General features: G+C 35.6%; 1 protein-coding gene across 6 annotated transcripts in view; it reads right to left on the reverse strand.

Moving 5' to 3' along the window:
- The window catches only part of DCL3 (dicer-like 3), a 92,468-nt gene extending 78,760 nt beyond the window's left edge, over positions 1-13,708 (reverse strand). For 4 of the 6 annotated variants that reach the window (XR_016047488.1, XM_088855726.1, XM_020672348.2 and 1 more), the window contains exons 1-3: positions 13,503-13,708; positions 13,112-13,223; positions 5,923-6,103 (exon numbers count right to left, since the gene is read on the reverse strand). Coding sequence is in view for 4 of the 6 variants with exons in the window: in XM_088855726.1 (XP_088711852.1) it covers positions 5,923-6,103; positions 13,112-13,223; positions 13,503-13,527 (318 nt within the window). In the remaining 2 variants the exon portion in view is untranslated. The remainder of the gene's footprint in view (positions 1-5,922; positions 6,104-13,111; positions 13,224-13,502) is intronic. The other 2 variants (XM_088855725.1, XM_088855727.1) reach the window with 2 other exon arrangements.
- Positions 13,709-14,994: the final 1,286 nt, after the last annotated feature.

Below are 14,994 nucleotides of genomic sequence, written 5' to 3' on the forward strand. Positions count from 1 at the left end.
TGGAATGACCCCCTCAAGGACCCACACACCTCTTATATATTATAATCTAATATCCAAAGACATTCAATGTCCACATAATAATTAAATGACCCAAAAAAAACCTAACTTAAACAAAACAATTTGTAATGATAATTTTGTCCCCATGAACAATACTTGTAAATAAAAAATATAAAATCCTAGAATCCCTAAAAAAACTAAAAAAGCCCTAGAAATAAACCTGAAAACTAAAACTATAATATAGATCCTTCGAAATTGAATAAAAATTAAAAATAAGAAATACTTTGCCCTCCATCATTCTCCCCTAGTTGGAGAAAACTCACCCTTGAGTTTTTGAGTTTTAAAGTGTGTTAAGATGAATTCAACGTCAAAACTACCTTCTTCAACCTTTTTCTTTGTTGGCTCAATAATTATTTGTGGTAGAAATAATTCCTCAAGAAACGGATCTTGATATGCATATTGATGAATCAATGCAAATTTATCAAATACAGGTATCCAAAACCCCCTATTGAAAATCGTGTAAGATACACCAAACTCAATTTCTAGTTTTTAGAGGCTTTCTCGTCATCTATTACATTACTCTCTAAAACCAAGGCCACAATTCACAGTTTATCAGTCGACCACACTTCCACTGCGCTACTCTTAACTCCAATGCCCTAAATCTTTTAAATGCTCCACCCAGTGTTATTAAATTCAGTTCGCTTAAGGCGAAACACCCGAAGCCTTTGGATTTTCTCTGACTACCGAAACAAAGCGAACATAAAGATATTTCGACGCAGTATTTTAGTTAACCAAAGGTCCAAAACTACCTCTCTTCAAGCATAGAGAGAGAGAGAGAGCAGGGGAACCCCAAATTCAAAGTGTTCCCAAGACTTCACCACCTCCCACGTGACCCATCCCTCATCATTGTGCTCAAAATGTAACAACTTTGCCCCCATTTTCTTGCCTTTAGTGTCCTTTACTTGTATTAAAATAATAAATTAATTTCAAATCACCTCTACCTTATGCAAAACGAATATATCCTCCCTAAAATAAAGATATTCTCATTTCCTCACATGATAAAATAAATTGAATGGACTTTTCTTTCTCATTTTGATATTTTTATTATTTTAATATATTTTATATACAAAGATATATTTTATTTTCATTAATTTTTTAAAAAAAAAATGTCTGAAGTCTTAACCCGAATTAGTCGAAGCACGAAATTGCTTCATTTATCTGACCAAACCGAAGAAGGTTCCGAAGCGATTCTGACAACATTGGCTCCACCTCTTCGATATTAATGAGATATTCAAAGGCCAGTATTTGGATCAGTCCTTCAGCTGCCTTCTCTCCAAATTCTTCACCCTCATCCAAAATTTCCTCAACATCATCATGATCCTTATCATAGATCAGATCGTCTAAACGAACTTGTTGCTCATCGGAGTATGTATCGAGGATTGGTGGTGAATCCCAATCTAAAACTTGCTGATTTTCAATGCAATATGTATCAAAATCAATAATCTCATCCTTCAAATAAAAACCCTAATGCTATATTCCCAACATCGAGGTCTTCTATCACTACCTCATCACTCGACTCCACACACGGAGCGCAAAAGTGAAAGGCTTGTACTCGAGATCCTCTTAGGCTGAAAGATCACCGTGTTGCCCATTATTGAGGCTCGCGAGTTGCTGCGTTAGCTGCTGAACTTGCCTTTCAAGTTCCTCTATTCTCTCACCTTTGGGATCACAGAGCGGGTCTACAAAAATCCCCTTCTACGACCCCTTCTCGCTATCATGCCAAAATCACAAACTCTAGGCAAATAATCAACAAAACCTGCTGAAATCAACAAGATCTAGGTTGTTTTGGCAAAACTTTGACCCAAAAAAGAAACCCTAGACCCCCACTGCAACTTTTCCACTTTGTTGTTGATCTAGAGCACCAAAAATTGACAGTTACAGCACTGTTTGTACAGCGCTCACGTAACTTCCTTACACTACTATAGTAACTCCCTTACATTGCTACTATAAGTTCTGGATTGCGATATCTGATACCAATTTGATATCTAGATTTTGAGAAAGCAGTAAAATCTACAAGAAACAAAGTAAAAACAAGCATAATTCAAAGATACCTAGGGTTTCTTCTCCATACCCCCCAAGTTAAAGTTCCAAAAGCCTAAGCTTTTCTCTCTTTCAATTTCAAAAAATCGCATGGAATGACCCCTTCATAGTAAGGCTCATACGTTTAATCCCTGTATGAAATATCGAGGAATCAAGCTTTTGAGGCATACTATGAAGCTCTAAGAGAGAATGATTGAGTAACGACTAAGGCATGAAATGAGTGTATCTTAAACCCAATTTGGTTTTATACCAGAAAGGTCAACAATTAAGGCTATTTTCCTACTTAGGCACTGATTGAGAAGTTTAGGGCAAAGGAAAAAGACCGTCTTTATTGATCTAGAGAAAGCTTACGATAGAGTACCTCGAGATTTGATTTGGTGGGTGTTGGAAAAGAAAGGAGTCTCCACACACTACATCGACTTGGTGAGAGGTATGTACGATGGAACATTAACTAGTGTAGGAACAACTAGTGTAGAGACGAGTGAGTTTTCAGTGATATTAAGTCTACATCAAGGGTCAGCGTTGAGCCCGTACCTTTGTCTTAGTTATGGACGACTTGACTAGGCACCTACAGGATGAGGTACCATGGTATATGTTATTCGTAGATGACATAGTTTTGATTGATGAGACCCAAAACGGTGTCAACACAAAGTTAGAACTTTGGAGAGGTACTCCAGAATCCAAAGGTTTTAAAATTAGCCAGACTAAGACAGAGTATATGGAATGCAAGATTAGTAATAACAGGAGTAGAGACGAGGAAGTAGTTAAGATTGACAACCATGAAGTATAAAAAATACTGCATTTTCGATATCTTGGATCGATAATCCACGAAAATGGAGAGATTGAGAAAGATATCGCACACAGAATTAGAGTAGGGTGGACGAAGTGGAGATGTGCCACTAGAATTTTATGTGATTACCGCATACCAATGAAACTGAAGGACAAGTTCTATAGGACAGTTGTGAGACCAACTTTGCTATGAAGCGGAATGTTGGGCGGACAAAAAACATATACCCATAAAATGAGTGCAGCAGAGATGAGGATGTTGAGATGGATGGGCGGCAAGACAAGAAGGGATAAAACTTGAAATGAATCCATTCGGGAAATTTAAGTGTGGCACCCAATAGGCGATAAGATGAGAGAGAGCAGACTTAGGTGGGTTGGCCATGTGGCCGACCAAATTCAGCACATGTTAGGAAATGTGAGTTAGTTCAAGTGGAAGAACTGAAAAGGCCAAGGGGGATGCCCAAATGGACATGGTTGGAAGTAGTCCGAAAAGATATAGGGACTTATGGACCCACTGTGGGTATAGCCTTTAATAAAGCAGAATGGCGGACTAGGATTTGTGTAGCCGACCTTAATTAATAGAGAAAATGCTATAATGATGATGATGATGATGTGCAATGACCCCCACAAGGCCCCACACACCTCTTATATATTATAATTTAATGTCCAAAGATATTAAATGTCCATACAATAATTAAATGACCCCCACAAATACCTAACTTAAACAAAGAAAACTGTAATGACAGTTCAGGCCCGATGAACAGTACTTGGGAATAGTACTCATGAAGTAAATAAAAAATATAAAAACCCTACAATCCCTAAAAAAAACTAAATATACATCCTTAAAACTAAATATACATCCTTCAAATTTGAATAAAAAATAAACATAACAATAATTTTGCCCTCTATCAGATTGATATTCCAATTTTCAACATAAACGAGTTGATTAGTAATAAAACAGGAGAAAATACAATCTCTTCAGTCCATAAGTTCCATATGATACATGAAATAAGAAAACGGGTCACAGAAGATGTTGTGGATAGAGTTGTAGGGATGTTTTAGGGAAAAGCTCTGTATTGGGATAAAATTTGATTGACCAAGAAAATATGCCTTCACAGTAAGAGAATTGATCAAGCTGGGTTCAAAATTTATTTACATAGTTTATAGCTCGTCATCCTAATCAGAAAGCTATGGATATGATACTATTAATAAGAAGGAACCTGACTGGTCCATATAATTTTGAGCAATTTTCTGAAAGTTTTATTCAAGAAAGTCACATACTAGAACTCCATAGAACACCCATGTGTAATGCTACATATTTAGGCGCTCATTCATAAAGTAATGCCGAAATGGTGGTAGAAGCAATTTTAATTAAAGAGACAACATTAGATTCTTTTGTTTTATCTGATGTTATTGGATTTGCTTGCATCGAGATTAAAAAGTTATCATATTTGTGCACAAAGCATTTCCCTAAAGTTAGTAATAATATTGAATAAGCTGAAACTTATAATATTCCCAAATTCAGTAAAATTCATAAAAGAAGGTCTTTTAGACCTTACAAGTTTTATCAGAAAGGTAGGAAGAAGGCATCAAGTCTATATTATGCTTGCAAGCAAGAAGGCCATTTTGCAATTTCATGTCACTTAAAACTCAAAAACAAATCAGAGCTGGTTTAAAGAATGAGGAAATATAGGAAACATGAGAGATGATTGAAACAAAAAAAGAATTAGACGATGCCTCTAAATAAGGGAATATATAGTTAAGAAAAATGAATAATTAAAGAAGATTCCTTTTACTTTAACAAAGTAACTTTTTATTTACAAAAGTAGGATAAGTTGTCCCACTTGCCGAGTTTTTTACTTTTTGCCCTAGATTTGATGTACACCACATGTGAAATTGTAAAAGTAGTATTGGCAACTTCTTTCTCTCTACAAGTATATAATCTGTTTCAACAAATGAAGCACGAGTTGAATATTTGAGCAGTTGCTTGTGGGAGTTTACTCTGAGAGTCCCTTAAGAGAGATCGTCCAAAGGTCTGTCCTCATACGTTAATCCAGATATTGGCCAAGTCTTTCATAAAACCTATCTTCTCTAGTTATAAGACAGTTGAGAAGAAACTGCAAGGTGGTTTTAATCTTTCAGACCAAAGTCTTAGCACACCTTTTCTAGTATACAGGTTAAAGATTTTTTCTCATCTTTTTCATCTCAATAAGCCACTTAGGGAGTCATGTATCCATCCAACTCCCAACCAAGTAATCAGAAACCTCTCACTCCTTCCCATTCTTGTACCCTTTAGTACAGCCTCCCAAAGGTTCTACTTCCCATTCTTGTACCCTTTAGTACAGCCTCCCAAAGGTTCTATCACTTTATTTTATTTTTTTTAAAAAAAATCGTTTGTAATCATTTACTCTCTTAGTTATATAACCTCGTGGTTCTTGTATCTATTCTTGTATGGGTTTCTATTTTTATATCAAAAATGCCAAAATTTGTCCCTCGTAATTGTCTTTGTTTATGTTTTTTTATATCAAAAAAAAAACACCAAAAAAGAATCTTTTAGGTTTGTATGTGTTTGTTTTATTCCTTTATATAAAAAATCTCAAAAAAAGTCTCTCTTGTCTCTTAGTATCATAACAGTCTCTCCCCCCTCTCCCCTCTCACGATATGATAATAATAACAATAAGAATAACAATAATGATGCTAATGAAAATAGTAGTAGTAGTAGTAGTAGTAGTAGTAATAGATTGTACACTATAAGACCATTTATCTTTCATATAAAAAGGTTACAATCGCATCTAATCATCAAATGTGAAATTCGTCAACTTCGGGTAAGCCACAAATTTCAAAAAATATTCCTTTAGACTTTGAGCCTAATCAATAGCATACCCCCAACCATTCGAATTCATATCCAACGACCAAAGGTGATTGTGATCCCTTTGTACTAAAAGTATATGGTCTTATTGTTTACTCTTCCACAACAGCAACAACAACAACAATAAGAAGAAAAACAAGAAGAAGAAATGAAGAATACATAGAAGTCACCTGGGTTACGAGGTGAACAGTGGGGGCAAGAAAAATCATTAACCCTTTATCCTCGCCACTCTTTAAGACTTGTCCAATTTCTTTCATCAACATAACAGCAATCATTGTTTTTCCAGACCCAGTATCCAGAACGGCAATCGTATTCCTCTTCATAGCCACCTTCAAAATATCTATCTGGTAGCTATATCACCGAAAAACCCCAAAATTTAGAAGGATTAAAGGAAACGAGAAAAAAAAAAGGAAGAAAAGGTGAAAACTAACAGAAATGTAGCAAGGAAGAAGAATTAGAAGTATCCTCTAAATAATCAAGCCCCAATTCTGACAAACATCAATAATCTATATGAGGGAGTCTTTTTCATAGGTGCATTAGGAAAAATTCTACAAAATTCAGAAAAGAAAAAGAGAAGAGCAAATAGGAGATAGAGCAAACATGATATAATAATTGTAAATGAACAAAAACAATGAGAATCAAAAGCTTCTTGCAACTAAACCATGCATAATAAAGGTCATCTTTAGAATGTCCCGCTACTTGGACAACAAAATATTACAAGAAAATCAAGAAAAATAAAAGATAAAATAAAAAATAAAATAAAAAGGAAACCAATCAAGAAAATAGCATGAATTGAAAGAAATAAATTTAATGAAAAAAACATGACAAAAAAATCAAAACACAAGAAAAAAGCCAAGCTTGAAAGAGTCCTCCTAAGAACATCCAGTATGATTGTTGAAACACAGAAAAACACATCAAAATTCAGAAAATTCAAACAAGAAAAGAAGAATAAAAACAAAACAAAACAGCAACATGCACATAATAGCAGTGTTAAAAACTTGCGGGCCAACATGAATGAAACATGGAGATCTCCAGTTTAAATGGCCAAAAACCAAAGACTGACTCTAGTTTGACGAGAATCGCCTGGTTCACTACCGCTTCATTGTAGCAAACGAGGTGATTCACTGTACAAAGTCGGGTATTTGAGCCTGGCCAATTCAGGTGATTCATTGTACAGAGTCGTGCATTTAAGTCCTGGCCAATTCAAGCGATCCACTGAAGAGACTCAGGTGTTTTGAGTCCTGGCCAATTCCTAGGGAATTACCCAAGTCCAAACTGAAAACCCTTTTTGAGGGTTTTCTCATCTGGGCATGATAATTTTGCTTTTTCCCTTCAATTCAGAACCCATTTGAAGCCATTTCAGCCAAATTTGAGCCTTGTACTACTTTTCAATGTTGTATGAGTACTCCAACATTCTTACCGTTGCGTGTAACCATTTGTCAACACTATGACATATGGCAACCTTGACGACACATCCCAGACACACTGTCCATACATGTCGGGTGGCATCAAGTTTAGTACATATCACCCTCTTATAGATGATCTTTTAACAGCTGAGTCAAAAGGTTTACGTGGTAGAGTATACAGGCTTCTATTGTGGAAGAAATGACATTTTCGGTTCAAATCCTATTGTAGGTCAAGCTTTTTAATTTTTTTATCAAGATAAAAAATGAAGACGTTGAGCTCCATCATTTTAGAACCGATGTCCTCTTGAGAGTTAATGTAAGATCCACCAACATGCCGGTGATGCGTAGATGCAATCAGTATGCAAATAGTTTTATATATGATAAAAAAAGTATATCTATTTAATATAATAAAGAACAATACTTAACCCTCCAGCTCCAACTTGGAACATCTTGTGAGGGATCAGCAATCTACACTCTTTTACCTTGCATTGTGTACCAGAATGAAAAAAATTATATTATGTAAACCTAATCATCTTATTCAATACAGCACTTGTATGTAAGTGTCTAGTCGTACTAGCTTTTTATGATAGAGTACTAGACATTTTAGACATGTACTTGACACGACACTCATGTCAGTACCCATGTAACATTGCCCATTTTTGCATCTATAACAAGATTTACAACAAATTTTCTAGAATCAAAGCTTTATTTCCTCGAAATTGAAAGAATCCGGAATTGGAGTTCTCTTTTTTAATTTCAACTTGAATCCTTTCCGACCTTTTGGACATAACCAAGGCCAAAGATCGCCCAACCAACATTGTCAGATTCGCTTTGGAGTCTTCTTCGGTTCGTTGAGAAAAATAAAGCAATTCGATACTTTGGCCGATGTGGGGGAAGGCTTAGGACTTTTTTAAAAAATGTAATATAAATAATTTAGACATTTTTAGATATAATATATAAAAATAATGGAAAAACTACAAATAAAATAAAAATTATATATGTATTTCTCTTCTGACCGAAGTAGCCCGAAGCTTCGGCCGAATCAGACCTGAAGCAGACCGAAGCCGGCCAAAGCAGACCGAAGCGGCCTGAATCTGATCAAAGTGGTAGCACCATGCTTCTCTTCGCTTCGGTTTATGCTTAAAATCCGAAGGCTTCGGCCGAAGCGAAGCGAATTTGATAACATTGCGCCCAACCCTTGGTCAACCAACACAGACACTCATATTTACAAGCTTTTTAGGCCTTTAAAGGCCACAAAACCCAACAATCCGCCTGCATGAAGTGGACGATCTCATCAATAGTCGAAGGAGTGTCCTTTGCCAGTAAATTAGCCATAAAAACCTCCCATGAGGGAGATATGGAGATAATAAAGAGGGTCTTGAGGGTTCTTGGATGAATGAAATCTTTCATGCATTGGTTGAATTCTCTCAAGTGATCACTTACTCTTGTATGATCATCCATCTTGCAAATTAGGAGGCTTCTCATCTTGACAATTCTCTTAGTTTCCTTTAGTGCATCATACTTCTTTTTTATGTCATTCAAAATTTGTTTCACGGAGCCATAATCATCATATTCTTTAACATAAATTTCATTCATGGTGGCTAGAACAATGTTTACGGCACTTACTACTCTTTCACTGCCAAGTATCATACACATCCCTAATTTCTTGAGAGGCATTTTGGGCTGGTGAATTAGGAGGGTATTGGGTCAAGAGTGTGGTCAAATCTTCTTTAAGGGAGACATACCCTATCCTTCTCCTTCATTCAGGATAGTTGACCCAGTGAATCTTTCTTTAAGCAATTAGGTTAATATGGACTTTGTAGTCATTGCCTCCTATTTGGGACTCTAAGAACTCAATCTACGACACATAAGGGGGATTAAGGGCACTACCAAAGAGCCTTAGCTTTGATACCAATTGTAGTGATATAGAGGGTAGACTTCTCTTGTATACAGTACTGGATTTGTGAATGTAGTTTAAAATTTTACAAGCAATCCATGCACATGCAAGTGCAAATACACTTTCACAACTGTTACACCCACAAAATACAACTTTTGACTCTAATGTCACTTGTAAAACCCAAATTAGAATTCAATGGAGTCCCCAACACAAAATCTTAAACACTTAGAATATAAAAACTCAAACTATTTCACTTTATGGAAGCACCCTTACATAAACTACACATAAAACTTTGCCATCATTGAAAACACAAATTCAAAGCTCAATGACTCAACTGTTGTGAACTCAAAACCACAATGAATAGAGTGCCAAAAGTACAAAAAGGAAACCAACAATTGAACCCTTAATGCCAAGATCACAAATCGGATCTTTTTGGAACTTAATGTTGTCTCATAAATAAAAGTATGGATGGCTCAAACTCAAGGGCTTACTCACTCACACCAATGGGAAGCTTGAAATCATTAATTCACCATTTTGTATTGTTCAGTATGAGAGAGAGATATAGATGTAATTTTGAGCCCTAAAAAGGTTTGGTGAAGCTTAGAAAATTAGCTCACAAGAAACACAAGTTATAAGAATGTTGTGAAGTACCTTGTAGCATAACATCAAACACTTTGCTCTCTAACTCCAATCTCCAATTAATAATGATTAAAATGCCACAAATACTCACTAATATTTATGAGAATAAAGCTCCAAATCTCAGATAAAAACCAGGGGTCAAAACACAAAGGTAAATAGTGTCTAGTGATAGAAGGTAATGACTACACTATGTATACTACAAAATATACATGCATAGTATAAGAAGGGCTATAATGGGTCACCAAAGCTTAATGAGTAGAATTAAAATGTTGCTGTAAATGATGAATTACAGCAATGAAAGAAAAGGTATAAGGCTTAGAAAATGAAAAAAAATGGATGAGGCAACTACCTTAAAGGAGTAGAACTAAACACCATGAGATTTGACATACACCATCACCATGACAAGGAGTTTCACAAAAGAAAGGGGGAAGAGGTTCAAGGAAGGCAATTCTTTCTCTTATTTCTCTCACTACAATGGCTCATAAGTGTGTAAAAAATGGGGTTGAGTAGGGGTATTTATAGCTTTGAGGTAGTGAGACATTTTGAGTGAGTCAATCCTAGCCCTTGATGCTGTTCATTTATGGCATATGAGAGGGCTTTGATCCTAGTAACACATCCATGTCTAATCATCAAGATCAATGTATGTGATTTGCACACTTTTATCACTCCATGAAAACCCTAGATTAGCTATTTTACCAAATTGTCATTGTCCCATAAAAGATTTCCTTCTAAGTTCTTTAATCATTCCATAGTTGACCATGAAACTTTATGAAAATAATAAAACATCATAAAGGTAGGGGCATGCCCCTATGATAATTTGGAAATGTATTCCAACTAGGATAATATCTCATTGCTTAGCCAATCCACAATGTATCAATCCATAAACTTTACATGGGCTTAGCCAATGAGATAATGTCACACAAAAAGCTACTTTGACTTTTATTTTCTCTCATGGATTAGGGTTTAAGTCAAAATATTATTTCTAAGCTCAGCCCTTGGCACATGCTATCTAATTCACATGTGTCAAACTCCCATGTGACAATAACTTGACTTAAGTTATAAAATAAGTTTCTATTAAAAACTATACAACTTAAGTGAACAAATAATATAATTCCGAAAAGAGGACTCCCACTGGTGATGACATCATCAGCATGGGGAGCCATGTGGCCCACGCTATGGCCACTTGGGTGGCACGTGGGACCGCCCCACAAGCTTTCCTTCCTTAGAATTATCCCCAAACAACTTTAAAAGCCACATTTTTTGCCCCAAATAAATTCCAAAAAATCCTTAAAAAATTCCAAAAACTTCTGGATATTCTTCAGCATAAATAAACATTTTCTCATCAGAATAAAATGGGACAATTATTAAATAAGATCTTTAGGATTAGATATAGGAATTGGTGTACTCCGTTGGGCTAATCTAGAATGGTGGTCCACTTTATCTTGGGATGACCCAACAGGTATGTTCCACGGTCTATAGCATGAACACGTAATTTGGCATCATCAAAGTCTATACATTCAAGCTTTCCATTACCTAGTGCTCAATGGATTACAGGTGCATCCCTGTGAGACATATAAATGCTCATATACAGAGGTCCTCCCAAAGAACATATACACTAGCTCTTCTTAGCTGGATCAAACAATAGAAGAGTGGTTTCCCATACTATAGGGTAGTCTCATGTTAGGATACGGACTCATATCTCACCATTACGCATAAATTACTTGAGTTTTCTTATACTCTTTTGGTTCTCCTAGCCCTGGCCAATCACAACAACCATGAGGCATACTCATCAACATAGCCCAGAGTTAGAAGTGATCATCATACCTCCCAGAGAGATTTCTCTCTCTTAAATTGTAAAACACTCATTATCTCATGCACCCAGGGTACATGAATCTTAGCCCCAATGTGCCAAACACCCAAATCCATTCTCACTCATTCCCATTGAGCAAGAGAATTTTAGCTTTAAAGCCTTGAAAGGTCAGAAATCCAACATTTCCCAACTAATGATCAATGCCAAAAAGAAGACAATCTTAGTTGCATTGAAGGAAAATACCACAATATATAAAAAAAATTCCAAAAAAAATAAAAGAAAAGAAAATGAAACCCAAAAGCTTCTTCTTGTAAAGCATTGCCAAAAAACCGTTGGAAAATACAGGAAAATACCAAAAAATTCAAAAAACTTAGGGCCAGTTTGGATGTATCCAAAATTGCAATATTTTTGGATTGCAATTTTGTGAAATAGATTTGAACCGTTTGGACAACCACAAGATTTTACTAGATTTTTAGATTGAAATAAAAAATTATACAGTCTCAAGGTAAAAGTTACCGTAAAAACAAATTCAAGTCAGACTTGAATTTTTTTTTTATTATGAAAGTACGGCTCTCTCACCCCGTGCAAACTCCACCTTGTCACGCAACAACCCACACCATGAAACCTCAAAAACCCCAAACCTACTCTCTCTCTCTACCTCATAAACTCTAAATCTACTCTCTCTTTCTCTACCTCACAAACCCCAAATCTACTCTCTCCCTCAAAAACCCCAAATCTACTCTCCCTCTCAACCTCAAAAACCCCAAATCTACTCTCTCTCTCTCTAAACTACAACCCAAAATCTTCAAAAGAAAATCAATTGTCACAAAGAAATGACTCTCTACTTTAAAAACCCCAAATCTACTCTCTCTCTCTCTCTCTCTCTAAACTACTTCAACCCGAAATCTTCAAAGGAAAACCAACTGTCACAAAGAAATGAGAAGATGAGAGAAGCTCAAATAAGGCAGAGAAGATGATAGAAGGGGAACAACTATATATGGAGCTTGGGTCTCTTGTTAAAGGGGAGAAGAAAAGAGGTAAAATAGTAAGTTCAAATAAGACATAGAAGATGAGAAAAGAAGAACAACAATAACACAAGCTTGGGTCTCTTGTTTAAGGGGAGAAGAGAAGAGGGATGCAAGGAGATCATTAATTTACCATTAGGGTTTGCTAGCTTGGGTATTGTTAAAGGGGAGAAAAGAAGAGGGACGCAAGGAGATCTCTAATTCACCATTGTTCCATTCTTCTGCTCGCAGATTTGTGGTAATCAAGGTTAGAGGGAAAAACAGGCTGAGAGAGAGCGTTAATTGCGTATATATCCCCTTCTTGTTGAGGGAGAGAATTGCAGAGAGAAAAATAGACTTTAACACCCAAAAAGAAAAAAGGCTCGGTATTTTTGCAATTGGTATTTGAGAAACTGGATTTTTATTGGATAAAATTTTCTTTTTATTTGACATCCAAACTGGCCCTTAATGAATGAAAAAAAGAGAACAATAAAAAACTAACAAGAAAAAGAAATCCACCGTTTACTCCTTCCAACTAATCAACTCCTCAGTCCCAAAGAAAAAGGAGAAAAAAAATCAAAATAATCAACAAGATGAATGCACCTTCGAGGCTCAAACTCCTCGGGCTTGGACCCCTTTGCTTCCAGGCATTGCCCCTTCACCTCAGATACAATCTCCTTTCCCTCGTGATTTCTCTTCAAAGGATTCGTCATCTCTGCAAAAACAACTTAAAACACCTCAAAAACCAGACAAAATCCTTCAAAAAGAAGTTCCAAAGAACAGCTACTCTCCCCTAAAGCCTCAAAGACTTTTCACGTACACATAACACCTTAAAAAACCATATTTCTCAAACACCAAGCAAACTCAAATATGAACCAGAAGCCACCATGTTACTCGAATCCGAAGTAAGGAAGAAGGATCAAAACCACACAAGCAGAAGGCATGAAAACCCTAAACCTAACCTACATTGCAAAGTTGCTTCAGAAATTTTTACCTGGACAAGGTTCAGCGATCGCCATTAAAGGGTAAGGGAAAACATAAATTCTCGTATCCTTAACTGATAAGAAGAGTCGTTTTTCTCATGACCGTGAAGAAGGGCGGGAGACGAATTTATGAGTATTTGTCTGTTTATTATTCCGTAATTTCCCTGACGAGTTCTCTTCGGTCCTAATTTCCGTTTTTTTGGCATTTTACCAACGTGGACTCTCGGTCTTGGATTGGGCGCCATATTGCATTTTGTGTATATACTATGCTCCCTTGGGAGCATTACTGTACATTTACTCCTTCAGTCAAAACATGAAGATTTTTTTTTTTACTTGAAATTTTAGAATCCATTAAGTATGACTAGATGATTATTTTTAAAGAAAAAATTAAATATTAGATTCTTGAACTTCCATATTATTCACTTCAAAAATTGGATAGTCCTAATTAGTGTAGGAAAAATCAAACAGTTGAAATCGGAACCACCCAGTTAGATCGAATTTGATCGGTTTTGGTGAACAGGCCAGGTATTTTATATAAAATAAAAAATTACGTAAAATTTCAAAAATAATGGATTTTGTTTGTAATATATTTTTTAATGTTTATCATCATTTTGGCGAAGATTGAAAATTATTTAGGCTATTAATACTTATTTTTACTTTTTTTGAAATTTAAAAGATACTTCGGGCACAAATCGATTCTTTAAAATTCATTTTTTCATTAATTTTCAACTTCATTTGGATTGTTTTATGTAATCATGCTTTAAACATACTTCTCATATTTTATAATATTTTTTTTATATTTTTTAACACATTTTTATTGCCCAAGACTTGTCTGGTTCGACAAGTTGATTTACTGATTAGTGTCGAGTAACCGCTTCAGGTTTCATATCCGGTTAACGATTCTGGTTCAATTTTTCTACACTAGTTCTAAAGTGAGAGCTAAATCTGTTTCTCTTTAATATTGGTTTATAGGCTTTAGAAAGTACATCTTCAAATTTTAGTATCTAAAAGATGTTCTAGAGTAAATTCTGCCCCATAGGTAAATAGTATGCTTCCAGGAGAGTAGTAAATCTTATGAGTGAGAGTAAAAGGCAAGGTTTCTTTAAACGCTTCCATGCAGTTTCTTCGAGACTAAGTTGGCTTTCTGCATGGGTCAGAGTCTTTAGCAACCCACATGTGTCGGAAGCCAGTGAAAGAGACGTTTTTCCCTGTTATAAAATTTAAAAAATGGATTCTCATTACGGGTACCATGTTTTTATACAAATACTCCGTTGGAGTTTGTTTGTATGAAATCGGGACAGGAAATAGTATGAATTAAAAAAATGAAAGTTTCATAAACGCAAATGAGTTATCTCAAGATGATATTTGTCCTCTTCGATATAGTATTTGATGTGTATGGCAAATCGATATTTTTAATGTTCCCATACTCCATGCACCCAAGCTAGGAAACCAAACATTAGGCACTAAAGTCTTTATGTATTAGAGAGAGAAAATCGAGTAGAT

Source organism: Amborella trichopoda, chromosome 13 (genome assembly GCF_054954075.1).
Source record: "Amborella trichopoda isolate Santa Cruz 75 chromosome 13, AtrichopodaSantaCruz75HAP2 v2.0, whole genome shotgun sequence".
In the NCBI taxonomy this organism is placed as follows: domain Eukaryota; kingdom Viridiplantae; phylum Streptophyta; class Magnoliopsida; order Amborellales; family Amborellaceae; genus Amborella; species Amborella trichopoda.